The sequence below is a fragment of the Amblyomma maculatum genome, chromosome 4 (assembly GCF_055883805.1).
Source record: "Amblyomma maculatum isolate TAMU_Amacu chromosome 4, ASM5588380v1, whole genome shotgun sequence".
Classification (NCBI taxonomy): Eukaryota; Metazoa; Arthropoda; class Arachnida; order Ixodida; family Ixodidae; genus Amblyomma; species Amblyomma maculatum.
The window spans coordinates 7,875,702-7,893,338 of record NC_139347.1 but is presented as its reverse complement, the minus strand read 5'-3'; the positions used below and the strand labels follow the sequence as shown (position 1 = coordinate 7,893,338).

General features: G+C 43.6%; 1 protein-coding gene and 1 pseudogene across 1 annotated transcript in view; one reads left to right on the top strand and one right to left on the bottom strand.

Annotated features, from left to right (window-relative positions):
• The window catches only part of LOC146190255 (cell adhesion molecule Dscam1-like), a 367,337-nt gene that overhangs the window by 337,694 nt on the left and 12,006 nt on the right, over positions 1-17,637 (top strand). Inside the window, exons 23-25 of the mRNA XM_084599756.1 lie at positions 2,489-2,745; positions 6,410-6,491; positions 11,244-11,367. Coding sequence (XP_084455882.1) covers positions 2,489-2,745; positions 6,410-6,491; positions 11,244-11,367 — 463 coding nt within the window. The remainder of the gene's footprint in view (positions 1-2,488; positions 2,746-6,409; positions 6,492-11,243; positions 11,368-17,637) is intronic.
• Positions 16,618-17,543, bottom strand: LOC146190256 (proteasome activator complex subunit 3 pseudogene; annotated as a pseudogene).

Genomic DNA, 17,637 nt, shown 5'->3' with positions numbered 1-17,637 from the left:
ACGCGCGACGTAGCGTAAGATATGGCGGCTGCGGACATTGGCACTCTGCCAAGTTCGCTCCCCGCCACCGCAGGAGCTGTCAAAAGATAAACGCGCCCTGACGTTATCGCTGCGCAGCATCTTGGCACGCTGCCAATGAGCTGTGGATGAGACGACCGAAACGGACTGACGCGCGCCATCGACATGCAAGCGAAAATGCTCGCATTTCTGCCGCCGCGGCGACACAGAAACCTTGTTTCGAGCTGCTGCGGTGGCTCGGGTGGCTCGAGCGGCAAGAGGGACGCAGTTACAACAAGTTTGAAAATTTTCGCTCTGTCGCTGCCGCTCGTCGCTGAGATCGCTCAGTCGCTTGCATGTGAGCGAGCTGGCCTTAACGCATTTTTTTTTTTTTTTTTTCATATTCTCGGGTGCAAAAGTGGAGGGTGGGTTCATTGTGCGAGTGGGTTGATTACGCGACAAATACGGTATCGTTTTTTCGCATCGTAAGTGCCGTCACAAGCCGATTTCTGTATATCGAATTATCGATATATCGAACTATTTCGCGATCCCCTTCGAGTTCGATATATCCGGGTTCGACTGTATATGGATGATTTCGCATGCACCTATCCCTAAAGGTCTTTAGGCAGGTCTGGGATGGTAAGTGTGGCACTCTTATGGACTCGCAGATTAGTGCTGGCCATTCGCAGCAGGCATCTCTTCTCATGCTAAAAATTCTCAGTAGGTTTCAGCAGTTTATACTTGGCAAGCATTGTGTGGCAAACACTTCAATACAAAAAGATGCTTTACAGGTACTCATCCTTTTATCGTCACAGGTGTTTGGTGCATGCTCAGTAAATGTAGCTCAGGCCTGTTAGAGGAGCACATACACATTCTTTACATGTGTGCAACAAGTTATGACTTCTGCACGACCCTTTGCTCCAGCTCCATTTGGCAGTCCAGTCCAGCCAAAGCAAGGGTCCTTGGTGAACTTGTATCTTAATGACAAGGCTCTCTCCATGTCACAGGCTTTCTTCAGCGCGCTACTGGTGTTGTAGCACTTCAGGAAGGCCGAAGTTTACAATATATCAGATTTATCAGAGTTTCAAGCAGCATTGCTAGCTTCTTCAGACGCATCATAGTCAATTTGCGTGGTTTTGTCGTTCCCTGTATAGAGCTTCCTTTCCTTGATTCTTTCGGTGTAATCTGTGTTTCTGAGTCAGTGAGATCTCAAATGTTTCATTTATTATCTTTTTTTCTGGTTTTAGTTTCAGCTTTGTAGTGTCTGTCATGCGCGATGTGCATGTTTTTCCCTTTTGCTGAAATATTGCTTGCCCGACTATTTTTTCCTAGTTTTGTATAAAGATTACTATGACTAGTTATATACTTCCCTCACATACCACCATAACATCATCTGTTAATCTGTTTTTGTTCTACCCTGATTTGCTTCCACATCCCCCCCAATGTAATGCCCTATGTGGCCTTTAGGGTATTTCAAGTAAATAAATAAATAAATATCTGCAGGCATTGTGGTATCTTACAAATATAAAACCTATATCTATTCTCTGCTGGTCCATGACTAACAGCCAAGCCACCAACCCACTTTATGATTGGCAGCAGAACAGCCTGAAAGCTGACTGCCGTACTCTTGGGAATAAAGGAATGCAACAAGGGAGAATTTGACATCTGTTCTCAAAAGGCTACATGCCGTTGACAAACAGCACAGCCATGCACAGTGTGCTGTGTGCATCAAAGTACCCGATCAGCTATCTTTTCATCCAAACTGTGCTTGCACATTGGCACAGACTCCATCCCTTGATGGCTAATGCAGCTAAGCAGAAAAGAGAGTGCATTGGTATTGTGTGGTGAAGCTCAGCTCTAAGGGACAGTCACCAAATTAGTCCCCAAAGCATAAGTGGCATTATAAAGTGTTGTTCAAATTTGAAGTGCTTCACCTACAAGTAAGCCGAAGCTTAAAGGACATGTTCCTGTGGAGTCGCCCTTGTGTGCCAGTTCTTAGTTGCTTAGAAATCCTCCTTAGGCAAAACATACCTTAGATCATCATGCATTTTGAGTACCAAACATTTTAGCTTGCTAGAAAAGTTTTAGGATAAATAAATAATGTCATTGTACCATTCCAACCCTGTTGCTCTTACAAGCGCAGTTTTTGTTCCTTTTCCCTCTCTTCCCCTCCCCTAATGACTGATCGCCTTCTCTGGCACGCCACAGTTGTATATACTGGGACTTTACTGTTGGTCCAAAATGCAGCACAAATCGATGAAACATGCATTCACTTATTACATTCCAAACCTTTGGTGTGGTGACACCGGTGACACCAAACCATGAAAAGCACCAATTCATCATCTTTGTAGGCATAAGAAAAGGGAAAGTACACCTTTTATTTTAGGTAGGCTGTCATCACATTTAATCCTAGCCTAGTACAAAAGGACGATAGAAAAAACAATTGCTTCCCATTTCACTGTTCTTGAGTGGTTTCTTTTTTCTTTCTTAGACTCGTGCTCTGAAGATAAAAACCTGGAGGCTATGAGCCTTTCCATCCTGAAGCAAACTGGGAGCAGTCTGGAGACCGCCAGCCCAAACAAGGAACAACTATACTACCCGTCACCGTACGCCATGGGCCGCATTCAGGCCCTGGGCAAGCAAGGCGGTGGGGGTGGCTCATCAGAGAGTGAGGCAGCTGCTGCCATGCAGACACTGAAGAGAGTGACGCGGCGAGAGCATATCTATGAGGTGCCATACCCCAGATGGGTACGTATCTCACCAGTAATTGTGTCAAATGAAATTGGGGGAGGGTTCATTTCTGCATGAAAGTTTTATTAATATGCTAACCCTGGTGACTGGCTTTCAAAGGTGTTTGCATTGCAAAACTTCCTGTGAAAAGGGTTGAGGTGACCCAGTGTCGTTTAATCCAGGTGTCAGCCTCATTTCTTGTTTCAGCACAATTTGTTATGTTGTACTAATATCTGAAGTTGGTCTAGCTGGCATATAATATCCTAATGACATAGTAAAATCCAGCCAACTACGAGAATAAAGAAAAGAGATGAAGGGGCAGCACTTGTGTTCGTCTTATCTTCGCTGCTGTCCTGCAGTTCGGCTGTTGTTGTTTTTTTTACTAAGGTAGTGTTACTCTGCCTGCAGGAGCAAGTCAAATGGTAATGCAGTGGAGTTATTAGAGTGAATAAGTTTCTTTCCGCATTGCCAGCAAATAAGGTGGCCAGTTTGGCAAAAAATTTCTCTTTCTCACTTTATTTTTTCTTTTGTAATTTTTGGGTGTTTGTCTCTCTTATGAACAAAACAGTGAAATAAGCAGCACACAAATTAAAAAAAAATTTTAGATATTTGTTAAAAATTTAGAGACTTGTACTCCTGACAGTTGCTGCATATCGCAAATACCTTGGTTTTCGATGATGAAGCACCCACCATGTTAGTATTATCAGTCCTCAATGCTGCTAGTATAAGTCGAACGCGGATATATCGAACTCGAAGGGGATCGCGAAATAGTTCGATATGTCGATAATTCGATATACAGAAATCGGCCTGTGATGGCACTTACAATGCGAAAAAAACGATACCGTATTTGTCGTCGCGTAATCAACCCACTCGCATAATGAACCCACCCTCCGCTTTTGCACCCAAGAATTTGAAAAAAGAACAAAAAACGTTAAGGCCAGCCCGCTCACATGCAAGCGATTGAGTGATCTCAACGACAAGTGGCAGCGACAGAGCGAAAAATTTCCAACTTGTTGGAACTGCGTCCCGCTCGCCGCTCAAGCCACCGCGGCAGCTCAAAACAAGGTTTCTGTCGCCGCAGTAGAAAAGAAATCGCGAGCATTTTCGCTTGCATGTCGATGGCGCGCGCCACTCCATTTCGGTCGTCTCATCCACAGCTCATTCCTTGGCAGCGTGCCAAGATACTGCGCAGTAATAACGTCATGGCGTGTTTATTTTTTTATAGTTCCTGCTATGGGGGGGAGCGAACTTGGCAGAGTGCCCGTAATGGCTTGATTGCACACGCCTGGATCGATTTATCACGCCACGCTTGGGGCGGGCGCAGTCCGCTGCCACAAAATCATTGGAAAGCATGACAGCTGCAAATGCTGTTTGAAGCGAAAAATGCTAAAAGCCGTTGTCATGATCGCAGCTGACCGCGTGCTTTCGTTGATTCATACATGCAAGAATAAACGCATACCACAAAAAAAAAAAAAGAAAAGAAAAAAAAAAACTGCCGCTTTTCAACGTCTGCAGCCACCATAGCTTACGCTACTCCGCGCGGTCAACACAACGATACGAATGAAGACTCTCGCAAAAAAAAAAAAAGAAAAAAGAAAGAAAGAAATCTGCTGCTTCCGCAGGCGCCATAGCCACGTCAGCCGTCGCCCGCAAAGGGTTCGCAACACAGGCTGGAGAAAGCATCCGACGTTCTGTCTGAAAATGGGCTGAGCTGGCTTGGCGCATGCGTAGCGCGTGCTACTGTGAATGAAGGCTGGGAGAAAGGAAGGAGAGAGATAGCTCGGCAAAAGAATGGGCACACCCTTGCGCTTCGCTCCATTGAGTTTTTCCCCTCTCATTCTCATCGGTTCTCTCTGGTTCATTCACGCACATTGCTTGCAAATGTCACATGCTGGCGTGCGGGAAACAATAACCGCGGATGCGTGCGCCTCTGGGGAATGAGCGCGGCGCTGCCCTAGACCAGCCGTCGCTGAACTCTCTCATTCCTTCCCCGCGTGGCTTGAAAACGTCACGTTGCAAACGGCCGAGGGTGATGCGATTGTCATTAGGGAAGGCACACTTTTCAGTGCGTGGTGCGAAGTTTTATATATCGAACGACCGGTGAAATTGAGTTCAATATATGACGCGGCTTTCCTATACTTTTGCATGGGATTTTCAAGGGGATATTCCGTGAGTTCGATATAACCAAAATTCGATATATCTGGGTTCATCTGTATTTCTTCCTTTTGCGTACCCTTTTCAAGCTGTCTTTCAAGGATGCTTTTGCAGGACTTCTTTTTTCTGTTTGTGGGCGGGAGCTGTATCACTGGGTGGGAGTTTTGTCACTTTCTTTGTAATGCAAGATAGCCTGAGAATTATCTTGAATTATCTTAGCCACAAGCAGGACCTTCCACATTGTTCCAGATTGTTGTTGCTTTTGGTGCCTTATCTTGAAGTTTTGGAGCCAGCTTTAAATTGGGCACACCTAAGCGCGGCAGGCATTTTATTGTTCGACAGTCACCGAGCCCACCTGTTCCTATCGCCACCACCGTTGCTTAGTTCTTTGTGGGCCCAAGTCAGCCCAATAAAGAGTTTTTATTTATTTATTTATTTATTTATTTATTTATTTATTTATTTATTTATTTATTTCATACTGCAGACCTTGCTCATGTCCAAGCAGGGTGGTAATGTGAGCGACTCACCACTGGCGCCACCTATCGCTTACAGCTCCACCGAGGCCAAGCGGCCAAGCCTAGTGTGGTGTGTGTGAGCGAGTGTCAGTTGAACGCATTCTTCAGCACGGAGAGTTGAAGCTGAGTAGTGGGGCACCATGCCTCGTTAATAAAGTTTGTCTCCATTACCTGAGCCCTGTTCAATGCCGGACACCTCGCCCAGTCCTCGCCCATACCCTCACAGTAAAATACAACAATATCACAAATAAACAATGCATCAATCAATGAAAACATGCAACAGCGAGTCATTCCAATCCGCTATAGCTCGGGCAAAAAACGAAAACTTGAATACAACCGTGCGTGCAAAATGAGGTGTTAGTGAATTCGGATGATGGTGTCAAGTAAGCCTAGCTGTTGAGACAGATAAGATGAAGAGTCAAATGCTAAATTTCCATTACAAAGCATGGAAAGTAACTGCAGTCGTAAGTTCTTCCTTCTATGTTCAAGGAGTTCAATGCCATTATCACGCATCATTTGTGAGGGAGAGTCGTATCAAGAGAATTTTGAATATATAAATCGTACAGCTTTTCCCTGTACCCTTTCGAGACATTTAATATTCTGCGTAGTAAAGGATCCCAAACAGTGTAGGCATATTCAAGTTTAGGTCTAATTAAGGAATAATAGGCAAGCAATTTTACATAGGTGGAGCACTTTTAACTTGCGTCGCAAAAAAATATAATTTACGCAAGACCGAAGAACAGATATTATCAATGTGTAAATTCCATGATAAATTGTTAGCAATTGTGACGCCCAAGTACTTATAATTGGTTTGTTCCTGCAAAGGCGACGAACCTAACGTGTAAGTAAAAGATAATGGAGCTGTTTGACGAGAGAAGCGAATAACGACCGTTTTTTCAGTGTCTTCATGCAGTCTATTCATTTGTTGCCTAAGGCATTGTCACCACCACGTAAAAATATTTTACTAACTTCAGCCATCTTTTATCGTAAACATTTTTATCTCTTTCTGACAGACAGAAGAGGACAACTACTCCCACATGAGAGATGGAGGTGGAGCTCCTGTATCTAATATTTATCAGACACCCCGGAAAACAGGTGAGTTGCCTGCTAACAAGGTTGATGATTAAAATTGACACAGCATTTTGGAATTTCGCTGTTATGCTTGCATCATTTTACACTTGGGACTCTAACTTAAGTTTGGGCTTTCATCGCTTCTCAGTTTTGCTGGATACATTCTCATTGTATGGCTTTTTTAAAGGCGAGAGCCTTTAATGGCTCATACTGTCATTCACAAAAGGTGTCGCACTTGCGGCCACCCTAGGTTACATGATGCCACCCAAGCTTGCGGCCACCATAGATCAAGGTGGGCCACCACGGAGACCATGACGACAGGCAGAAAACAAATTACATGGCATTGCACATGTGCCTTGGTGACTGATTGAGGTGACTGATTGAGAGTATAGTTTATGGTGCACATGGCCAAAAAAGGGACAAAGAGTAATTAAGGTAATAAAAAATAGGGGAAGATGTGCAATGCAAGCACTCTTACTACTAGCCCTCGTGCAGAATGAAAAAAAGAAAAACAAAAGAGAGAAGACGGCAGTTTGTTTTCTACGAGCGGTCCACCTTCAGGAACATTAATAAAGGACTGCTCCACCGAAAAAGATTCCTTACCACCTTTTTTTTCTTTGGCTCAGGAGAAAGTCTCGCATCTTTTACACTCTTATGCGTCAACACAACATACAAGCATCCTCGAAGTGGCCGGTATCTCCGGATGTTAGGGCACATGCTCGTTTTGCTTTCTGTGTATCAGCCCGTTGGCTGGATTTGCCTAGTTTGGCTGATGTAGTTGTGTCATTTTTGTGTTTTTGCTTTTTTTAAGGTTGGCTATCAGTGACTAGGCTTAATTGTTAGAGGAAGCCAAAGGTCTAGTTTATTCTTGCAATAGCAGCACCATGTTTCATGCTTCTCCCGGGGTGGCAAATCGTGAAAATCCAGGGCACTGCCGAAACAGACTCTGTAATAGCTTTGTGTGTATGTGCAATGAACAAGTTTTTCCAGGCAGTATTTTCATCATAACAAAGCAGTCGTGCTGAAGCAAAGTGGTGGTACAAAGTATTGCGTCATGGCCTGCCACAAATGTCCACCCAACGCTGAAGGACAGGATCCGCCCACGAAATTACTATGCCCATTCCCGGACTATGGATAGGAGAAAGAGAGGTGGCAATCATTAAGCACTTCATTAATAAGGATCAAGTCAGTCCGGGCGGTTTTATCTCGCTTTATGCTCTGGGTTGCAGCTTTTTGCATTCTGTTGTGCCTGTCAACTCATTTAGTCAGTAACAGAGGTCATGCATGCGATGACTGTACTCATGCTTGCACGGAGAGAACGTTTCATGGAATGAAACCATTGCAAATTAGAGCTCTCTCTCATAACCCCATTACACATGTGCCAAAGTGGTTTAATAAGTTGAATGGCAATTAAGTTGATCTTCATGGGAGACATACATTTTGAAGTGGCTGTACACAACACAGTCAGGCAAGCTGGATGACTGACAGTGCTTTTAGTTCATCATACTTTTCATCTTTCGTTGACTGTCCAATTCACACTTTGTGGTCCCTTCAAAATCTGGTCTAATAAGTGTTTCAGTGCTATTACTGCCTATGTGGCAAAAAAAAAAACTCCTTATAATTGCATCAAAACACACTGGCTTGTAATGTCAACAAGGTGTGGGTTTTTGATAGGTTCCTTTGTACAATAGGTCTTTTTTTTTTTGTATTTCTGGAACCCTCCTTCATGACATTTCTCATAGCCTGAGTTGCTTTGTAACATTAAACCCTACAAAATCAAACTACAGTTAACGAGTGCACTGCTTCATTTCTCAGTGCTGACAGTGCTTTGCATGCTTTATGCATACATAGTAAATAATGGACTTACTTAGAGGTGTGTGTCGTACACAATGTGATCTTGCTGAATTGAGAAACATATTTCGCAATGAAACATGCCTCCTCATCCTTGACTGGATAGACTTGACTAACAAATTTCTCCCCTTCATTAAGTTTTCTTCGCGGAAGTGCCTGCCAGTCTGGCCAATCTTCTTGAAGTCACAATGCATGTGACGCATAGCGATGTGCCAGCTACATGTTTCTCTTGTGTGCGTGTGAGCTTTTTGCGCTAAGAATGCCGTCTGAAGCTGAAAACCATCTAGCCCGTCTAAAAGTTCTTTTAAACCATTTGTCAGCTACATGTGCATCCAGGAACGCACATGGGAATATTGCAGTGCAAGCAGAGAGTGCAGTAGTCAGCACCCTAGTTTGTACTTTTCTGCCACTGATGGTGCTCCACATCAGGATCAGCAGCAGCACTCGGCAGTGCTTTAAGGCTCTATAGCCGATGATGTGCTATGATACCTTTATTGTTTGTTTTACCATAGATCACAAGGTAAAGTTCACAGTACTGTGGATGCATCTTGCTTTAGGCGATATATTGTTCTAACTGGTATTGCTATAAGGGGGTTTGACTGGAGCACAAAAGTGCCCTGTCTGGTTCATGTCACAGTAAGTCCTGCCCCTGATTCAGGCAGTTGTGAACCTGAGCTGGTAGCAAGTATTAGCGGCCCTTTGTACTGCCTGGCTGCACTGTCACATTGTTTTGGTATTCACCTTTGCATCACAACTGGGCTTACTGCGCAATGCTGCCCAGTGGCATCTCTACTCAGCAGGCCTTTCCTTTTGCAAATTACTTTGCACCCCTTTTGCTCTGCTTTAAGTGGCTAGATTATCTGCTAGCACACAGCTATATTTTTATGTTTCACTTTCTTTTTTTTTTTACCAGTAAAACCTCATCAAGGTAGTCTTCATAGGACCATGGAAAAGCCGTGCTCAAAGCACCAGTATTTCTTAAACAGAAACAGCCTGAATATTGCCACTAAGCCTGGTGAACTATGATGCCTCAAGTATTGCAAAAACGGATGCGCACGAACGTGGTCTTGCATATAGACTTTTCACGAGCCTCGGTGAAACCGGTTTTACGGGGCTGTAGGGCGAGTTTGGGGAAGACTGTCCTCAACTTTCTCTGTGCTACGAACACAGCCCATGGCATCCAATATGGCAGCACCCACAACCACTTATTGAAAAGGTCTGTAGGACTGAAGAAAGCAGTTTACGTCTGCTGATGTGGCGGCCTCCCAGCTACTAAACTCTGGTAAAACTTTATGTGGCTACGCAGCCACAGCTCAGGGCCAGCATGCACCAGCTCACTGCATCACAGAATACTGTCCATGCAAAAGCGTATTTTTTTTTTTTTTAATTGGTTTACGGGAATGGAAAAGCACAATATCTGTCACTTTTTTCTGTTGACAACTGAACTGCACTATAAGAGAAGGGAGGAAGGTGGAAATGAAAGTGGAAAGAGAGAAAGAGGTGCCATAGTGTAGGACTACAGAGTAATTTCAACCACCTGAGGGTCTTTAACATGCATTGCTATCACACAGCACACGAATCAGCAAACGGAGCAGCAGCAGCCTCTGCGTATCACCTCTACCGAAACGCAGCCGCAGAAATTGCACCAATTGTGGTCTGGAATAATTTATCATTACAGAATTATTCATGTTAATATTACATCAAGGTAACTAGTAAAATTTATAATTATTTTCACTGCCACAATGTACATGGTGGCAGGGTGGCAGGGTGCCTGCAGTAAAAGCTGCCTCTTGGGCAGCTTCATAAGGCCATAGGCATCCAGCCGCCAACTTTGGCAGCAAAAACAGCTCATCATAGTTAGAAAATGCAATACATGTCTCATAGAAAAGCACGCGACAGGTACTTCCTGCAAAAAGCAATAGCAAAACCTCATACATATAAATATTCGTATACAAAATAAAATCACATGCAGTGTAGAATAGTTACTTTTCCTTCATGAATATAGTGGAATGTCATTTAGTTAGAAATATTCTAACAGTTTCTTGTACGAGGTATTTTCTATTGTAATATTATTCAACAGACATGATAGTATATTTTAAAGTGTTTGACATCCGTATGTTGTTCTGTATGATATAATATGCCGAAAACTAGTAATTCAACGTAAAGGCAGATATGAAAATGAAACCGTAACTGAGGCCAGATATGCATGAGCTGCATGATGCTGTAACATTGTGAGCAAAGCCCCACCATCATAGCTCTAACTGCATAGCCACGAAAAGCTGTTGCCAAATATAGTGCATCCTTGAAGGCATTTAAACCAGGTCTGAGCTGCTCTTTTGAGGCCCTGTATATAGTACACGCACAAGTGAAGCACACCTAGTGCGTCCATAGTTTCTCCAATAGCTGAGCCCGGGATATCTTCAACTTGCTTAGCTATGTCACTTGCACTGGATATTGTTTTATCAGTGATGGAGGCAATGACATCACTATTTAATCACTCTTGAGAAGTCTCAACTGCGCTGCCTTTGTCTCTAGCTATGAAACACAAGTGGCACTTTCTACACCGCCATTACAGTGTCAGTGACCGGCAATGGTCAACAGTCGGAGTTGTGCCCCAACTTTAGACATGTTGGGGAGTGAGAAGCTCATGATTCATGACAACGCTAGTGACTCAACAGGGTAGCAAGGTAGGGCCAAATCACAGCTGTTCAATGAAGGCATTGCAAGTGAAAATCACGAGTCCAGGTTTCCTTTTTTTTTGTTTCTGGATGGTAGAGCTCATCTTCACTTTTTGCTCGCGCATAAATTATTTGACAATCATGTGCAATGTCGATTTCATATGTCCGCACGCTCACCTGCCAGTAATGTTGTGGAACACTAGTTTGTCACTTTTTTTTTTTTTTTTCTGATTCTGTTCTTTTACAGGCCTGACAACGAGGGCTAACTCCGACGCAGCCGCGCAACTAGCCATTGAAGAGCAGCGACTATCAAGAGAGAGCAGGAACCACAGAATGAGCTTCAAGTCATCCAGCCTAGCATGTGCTGACAAGTAAGGCCTGAATGATGATTTGAAAAGCGCACAAAGTTTTCTGATGCTGCATTCTAATGGACATGGAAGAAATATTGAAGTTGGCTGTTATTGATTGGACTCCACATTGAAAAAAAGAATGCTACCTGTACTAAAAATGCTGGAAAAGGCCTGACGCCGAAAGGCAGGTATGGCATCAAGGGCTGTTTTGCTTCCAGATCTCTCAGGCTAGACTTCAGCCATTAAGCACAGGGACCCTGACCAAGTCAACATCACTATCAGCTTAATCAGATAGGTGAAGATAACACAGCACTCTGTTTTAAACCTCTTATTTCTCCGCGCTATGCCCTTGCTGCCAATTGAAATGAATGGGTATCAACATAGGATCAGAAAGCCACATGACCGAGTCTTACTGAGAAATTGTCCGCGGTTTTTCTTTCTCTTTGGACAACCAGAGGAAAGTCGCTGCACTTTAGCGGGTGAAGTCTCTGTTCTATTTTGCAATGCCGCTAATAAGCGCTCCTCTCAGGCGACTACTTTATGATTACAATATATGTACGTGGCAGCTAATGCTTGACAGAGATATGGTCAGAAAGAAGAAAAATGTGAAGCTACTGGCCTGTGCCACCTCATGCCTCATAGACCTGGGTTATGAAGAAGAGAGTAGTTTGAAAAAGGCTACATTATCATGACAGTGTGGACGCAATGGTTTTCTGCTGCCAAGATTAGTGACATGTTTTTCCTCATTCACAGATGGCATTCATTTTGATTGGTCACAAGGCAGAAGCACTTACAAAGGAGGCTTTGCTTGCATTTTAAAACCCCCAAAGATGTGAGCTTTTCTGGAACCATTTTCATGGGCACTTTCATGACATTCACATACTTATCAGACAATGAAGCCCATGTTGTGTGAAAGACATGGTGCACGAATCATGGTTTTGCACGCCCGCGAGCAGTATTAAAGTGCCAGTTCATTTCAGGACAACAAAAGCTCTCAAAGGGCTCAGCCAAATCAAAGCGGCAGGGATGAGCATGTGGTTAAAGGATCCCAAGAACACAATGCTACATCAACAGCGCCAAACAAGGTGCAAGCATCTCAACCTTATAAAATAAAGGATAGACCTTGCAGCCACTCATGTAAAAGAATTACTTCCATCCTTGCTCGATATGGGTTCGCTGTTGCTTCATCGCTGGGCAGGTGTTGCTTCTTTATTCAATTATGCCCCTTGGCTTGCGTACTCAGCTACAGTGAAAGTTGCGCCCTTTATTGTTTCTGCGTTACTTTTCTTCCAAACATTTGCCGGAGTACTCCAGGTAGTTTTGTTGTGCGTGCTGTCAGCAACTACAAAAAGATATACATGAGACGTGCAGGGGTCACGTCAAATCTCAGTGGCACCAGGAGGCAATGGCGGCCTCTCAGAACTTTATGGATGTGATGACAGGCAAGCAAGTATGCCCGTTGTACAGCAGCTGCTCTAGCAAGCTGAAAGGAACTGCGAAAAATTATTTCCTGTCGTTTCCACCATTGTCTTTTGCGCAAAGCATGACTTTCCAATTTGCGGGAACCAGTCTAACAGTGGGGTCTTCACTTATCTCCTTGACTTTCAGGTACTTGCCTTCAGGCACATTTCGTTTTTCTGTTGGCAGTGCCAAATGTACTTCCATCCGCGTCCAGAACGAGATCGTCTCATTCTGTGAGAGAGGAAATAATAGCCAAAGCTAACACAGCATTTGCCTTTTCCATCCCTGTGGATGAAACTGCAGATATTGCAGAGAAAGAACAGATGTCTATAGGCATTCGCTTCATTCACAAGGCAGGAACCAAAGTTTGTATTTGAAAGCAGTTTTGGGGATTTGTAGAGCTGGAGCAACTGAACTCTGCTTTCATTGCTGCTGTGATCTTAAAGCTTTTAACTGATGCTGGGCTGATACTTTCAAGCCTCGCTGGACCGGGGTACGATGGATGCTCTACAATGATTTGGAAAAAAAAGAGAAGTGAACAGAATAATACAGAAAGAGCTTTCAAAAGCACTACTCTTCCACTTCGCAGGTCATAGACTGAATCTCGTGATCGACGACTTGAATGAGGTCTTCGAAATTCGAAACACAATAATTGATCCTAAAAGCAAACCGTAAACTTTCCGTGAGTGTGTGCTCCAAAAGAGATTGGTGCCCAACATTCTGATGCTGTGTGAAACAAGATGATCTGCCAAGTAGAAGTCAATTAGGAAATTCTCTCAGTATTAGGTGTCCATAGTCAAAGCACTCAAGGAATTAGAATCAAAGGAATCAAGCTCGAACGCAGCAACTAGGCAATGAGCTCACATCCTGTATTACGTAGCAACAAGCTCATCTTTTATCACTTGCTTGCACATAATAGTGAAGTACAGTACACTGCTGGAACCAATGTTTATAGATCCTTTTTAGTTCCGAATCTCCTCGGCGCGCCCGCAGGGAGCAGGCGGCCCGCTGCAGCTCCCTCCACCGCAGCATTACTGTCGACCTTTGTGCCAGGGAAGAGCGTCATCTGCTACAGAAGCGCCGCGCTCCACTCTGCTTCCTGAACTGCTTTGAAGCGTTGCTCGCGCTTTGTGGCGTCATTATCTGTGCTTTATAGCTTTATGGACTTGAGGGCCTGACAATAAGGAGGATTGCTGCTTAGAAAAAAAATGGGCATCTGCGATAATTATCGCTTTGGGCAGAACAGTCACTTTTTTGCGCGTGCAGTTTGCCATTTGGTTTTAATGCCTGCGTACATATACATGTACGTATAAGTGCGAACGATGACAGGTACCACTGCGTGCCCCAACACTTAACGGTGATTCAATCTTGCCAGTCGCGTTAGGTGTTAATATGCAAGTACTGTAGTCGAAAATTCATCGGCGTAGTAGTTGTAGTCTGCACCGTGCTTCGGAAATAACAGGGGGCCTGAGTAAAAGAAATCGTACTGTGGTAATTCTTAGTTCTAGTTATTGATGACCGATTGGTTTCTGGTAGACGATAGTCAGTTAACGAAATCACTGAGGCTAATTGAACGGGGAATTGAAGCAATTGAAGAAAATATGGAAAAGGGAGGTTAAAAGGTGTCAGGATGCTCAGAATGGAATCCAATGCTCTATGATGCTAATTAAGTAAATTTCAGAGTGTGCAATTGATTAATTAAATAATTGAAATGGGTGAAAGAATGAAAACTGCATCAAGAGGTGTACTGCCCAGAACGGAAAGACAATGTTAGCAGATGCTAAGTATCGGTGAGTAAAAATTGTAAAAATAATAAAAAAAAGCAAATGAAAAGTGGCATGCATTGTCTGTATGTTTGAAATGCTATAGCGTGTTAACAGCGTAGCATTAGTGCTCCCCTTATTTTTTAAGTTTTCGACGTGATCTAAGTAGGTTGCCTTAGGAAGAAATGCGTGCTCGCTATGCTCACTCTTTTTTATCGCATTCCGTACAAATGAATGTTTTCCTCATCATTATTGTTTTGAGCAATAACAGACATGCCACCCCGAAAAAAACTGTGTGAGGCGTACGTGTGAAGCCTCTGACAGTTGATGCCGTCTGAGCCCGAGGCTTGAGGTGATTAAAGGACTGCCTTATAAAGGATCGACGCACCTCCTGTTATTGGGATATATTTTAATCTGACAGGTCTTGTATACTTTCATAAGAGCTTTTGACACTTTCTTCGCTCCTTTTCTGAGTTGGTTAACTTGTTTGTTTTTTCTGCTGGCTAAAACGGCACGGATCAACCAGCCTCTTCAAATTACTGCCCCAAAGCGCACTTTTTTCATGGGTTAGTATAGTGCGCTTTATATTTTCTGAACCTTCATCATTTTCAAAAGCTTTGCACCCCTTTAATCTTTAATAGGAAATTCGTCTTGTTTTTAGTAGACAGTCCCTCCACTGTTAAAGGTCCAACAAGCCTTGCATAGTTTCCAAAATGTGCATAATCATCTCTATATCTCTCAGTGAAGTGATTGCCAGATCCATATGGGCAACGTCGACACCAGTTGTCCGTGGCCAGATATTCCGCAACTAATGACTTCGCTGACTGCGGCGCTAGGTCTTAGTAATAGTCCTGCATTAAAGAAAAATCAACCTATGATCAATGCGCATTTTTATCCAGAGCTGCCGATCTCTGAGTAACCATAAAACGCTAGTTTTTTTCCCCATGCCGCTCTCTAGATTTTGACCACTTTTTCGGTGAACGCATGTTTGTAGAATTTAGCAATATATACCTATCCTCTTCCCAGAAGTTTTTGTTGCACACACTTCATGTTGTTCACAACAATTCGACTCTCTGGGGTACTATTTTCTCCCAGTTGCAAGACAAATGGCTATTTGGCAGCGGAGAGAAGTGTCTCTTCTCCCAGTTACGCCGGCACCTGCTGGAATATTATGGCTCAAAACACATTATATGTTTCCTCAGTCCTGATACATTCTGATAAAGATAACTGAAAGACACCACCTACCCTCTGAATGACTATTTTCAGAATTTTGGCTCGATAAACATCTGGCAGCGCGTGGTACTCGTAAATCGATTAATAATTAATGGCCAGTGCCGGCGCCCACAGTGAACTGCAGGGTAACATGTGCAGTACAGCTGAGGATTCGCAGACACCCACACAGAAAAACAGGATATTTGTATGAAAAAAAAAAACACTAAATTGATGCACACAGCTACTGCAGCATCGGTCGCGCTGCCGTATCGGCATGTAGTCGACATAGAGCAAACTTCAACCGCAGCGCCATCTCAGTGTCTAGGCGCAAAGCACAGCCGCTTTTGGAGGTGCAGTTTCAGAACTGAAAAGGATCTATAAACAATGGCTGGAACCTGTTACCAACAATCTGCAAAGTGCATCCATGGGCTTCTATACTGTATACAACCATATCGTTGAGTTGCAGAATATTTTTTCGACCACCGGATTAACACGGAAGAACAGTTCTCTGACATCATGAACTGAGCAAGTGAAGCAACCAATTGTTTGAATATGTTGATCTCTCTACCAAGACAAGCCTCACATCAGGCACACTGAAACAACTATGGGATTCAGTGTGCGGAAGAATACTATTGCGTGGCAATATCTGTGCCCTACTTGGACTCCACTGCTTATTTGGCTCGCCATTTTTCTGAAAGCAATGCAAAAAGCTTCAATCTTCTGCTGCAGCCAGCAAAAATGAAGCATTTTATCCATGCTGAGTTTGTTGCCCTTGTTGAAGAACTCCAAGGCTTTCACTGCATCAAAAATTTCAAGGGAGAGGATATAGTATGGCACGAGATGTGGTGCAACAAAAGTGGGGACTTGTACCAGAGATGCAGCTTACTCTGAACTTCTGCTTCTGGCCAAGATATCCTTCTCCACTGTAGCAAAAGCCATTGAGGTGGCTCTGGCCTTGCCAATTACTACCTGCACTGTGGAACGCTTCTTCAGTACAATGAGAAGAGTAAAAACCAGGCTACGCTCAACAACGACAAACAACAGGCTGGACACCAGCCTTTGTAATAAGTGCACTCAGAGAAAGTATGATAAAAAAAGAAAGACTGACTTTATCGGGAGACTGATTTTATTTCTGTATGGAGGCCCCAAAATTGTTGCCATCTTCTATTCTTGGTATGGATCCACATTTTCAAAATGTTGGTGTCATCTACAAGTTGCCAAATTTTCGGTTTCACTATGTCGACAATGCTGACAATGTGGCTGTTGGTGGCAGTTGGGAGGACCAGCACCTTAGTGCCTGTGATTTCATTCTTCAAGCAGTCTCTTCTTTGCTGCTGGCAAATCAGCCTCATGGTTGATGAATGGGGGCTCAGGCACCGTAATGTTGATATCGAAATGTACAGCTGTGAGGTCTGTCTTTGAAAATGTTTCAGTCTTTAGCAAGGCTTCAAGCTCGAAAATCTTCTCTGGAAATTTGTGCAGAATCAACTCTTCTGCTTCTTTTTTTTAATCTTTCTTTGTACTCTTCTACCTTCATCTTTCCTGGTGTAGACACAGAAAACCTCTCAGTGGTAACGAACAGCGGTTCCATTATTTTGCTGGCCTTATTCAGTTCCGACAAGTGGTGGGGTGCAGATATTTTTGCGCGTTTTGCACAATCTAAGATGCGATTTGCCCAGAAAAATCGCAGATGTCTGCAGCTGCTATTCAAGGATGACTGACTTACTGCAATCGCGTGTTGGTAAGCATATTGCGTTGTGTGCTCGTTGTCAGTTCACATGGGTCGAGAACCCACATGCAGTGAGGCTATGTTTACTAAGTCATTGTAACATTCCGCATTTTGCTTCTTTGCGCA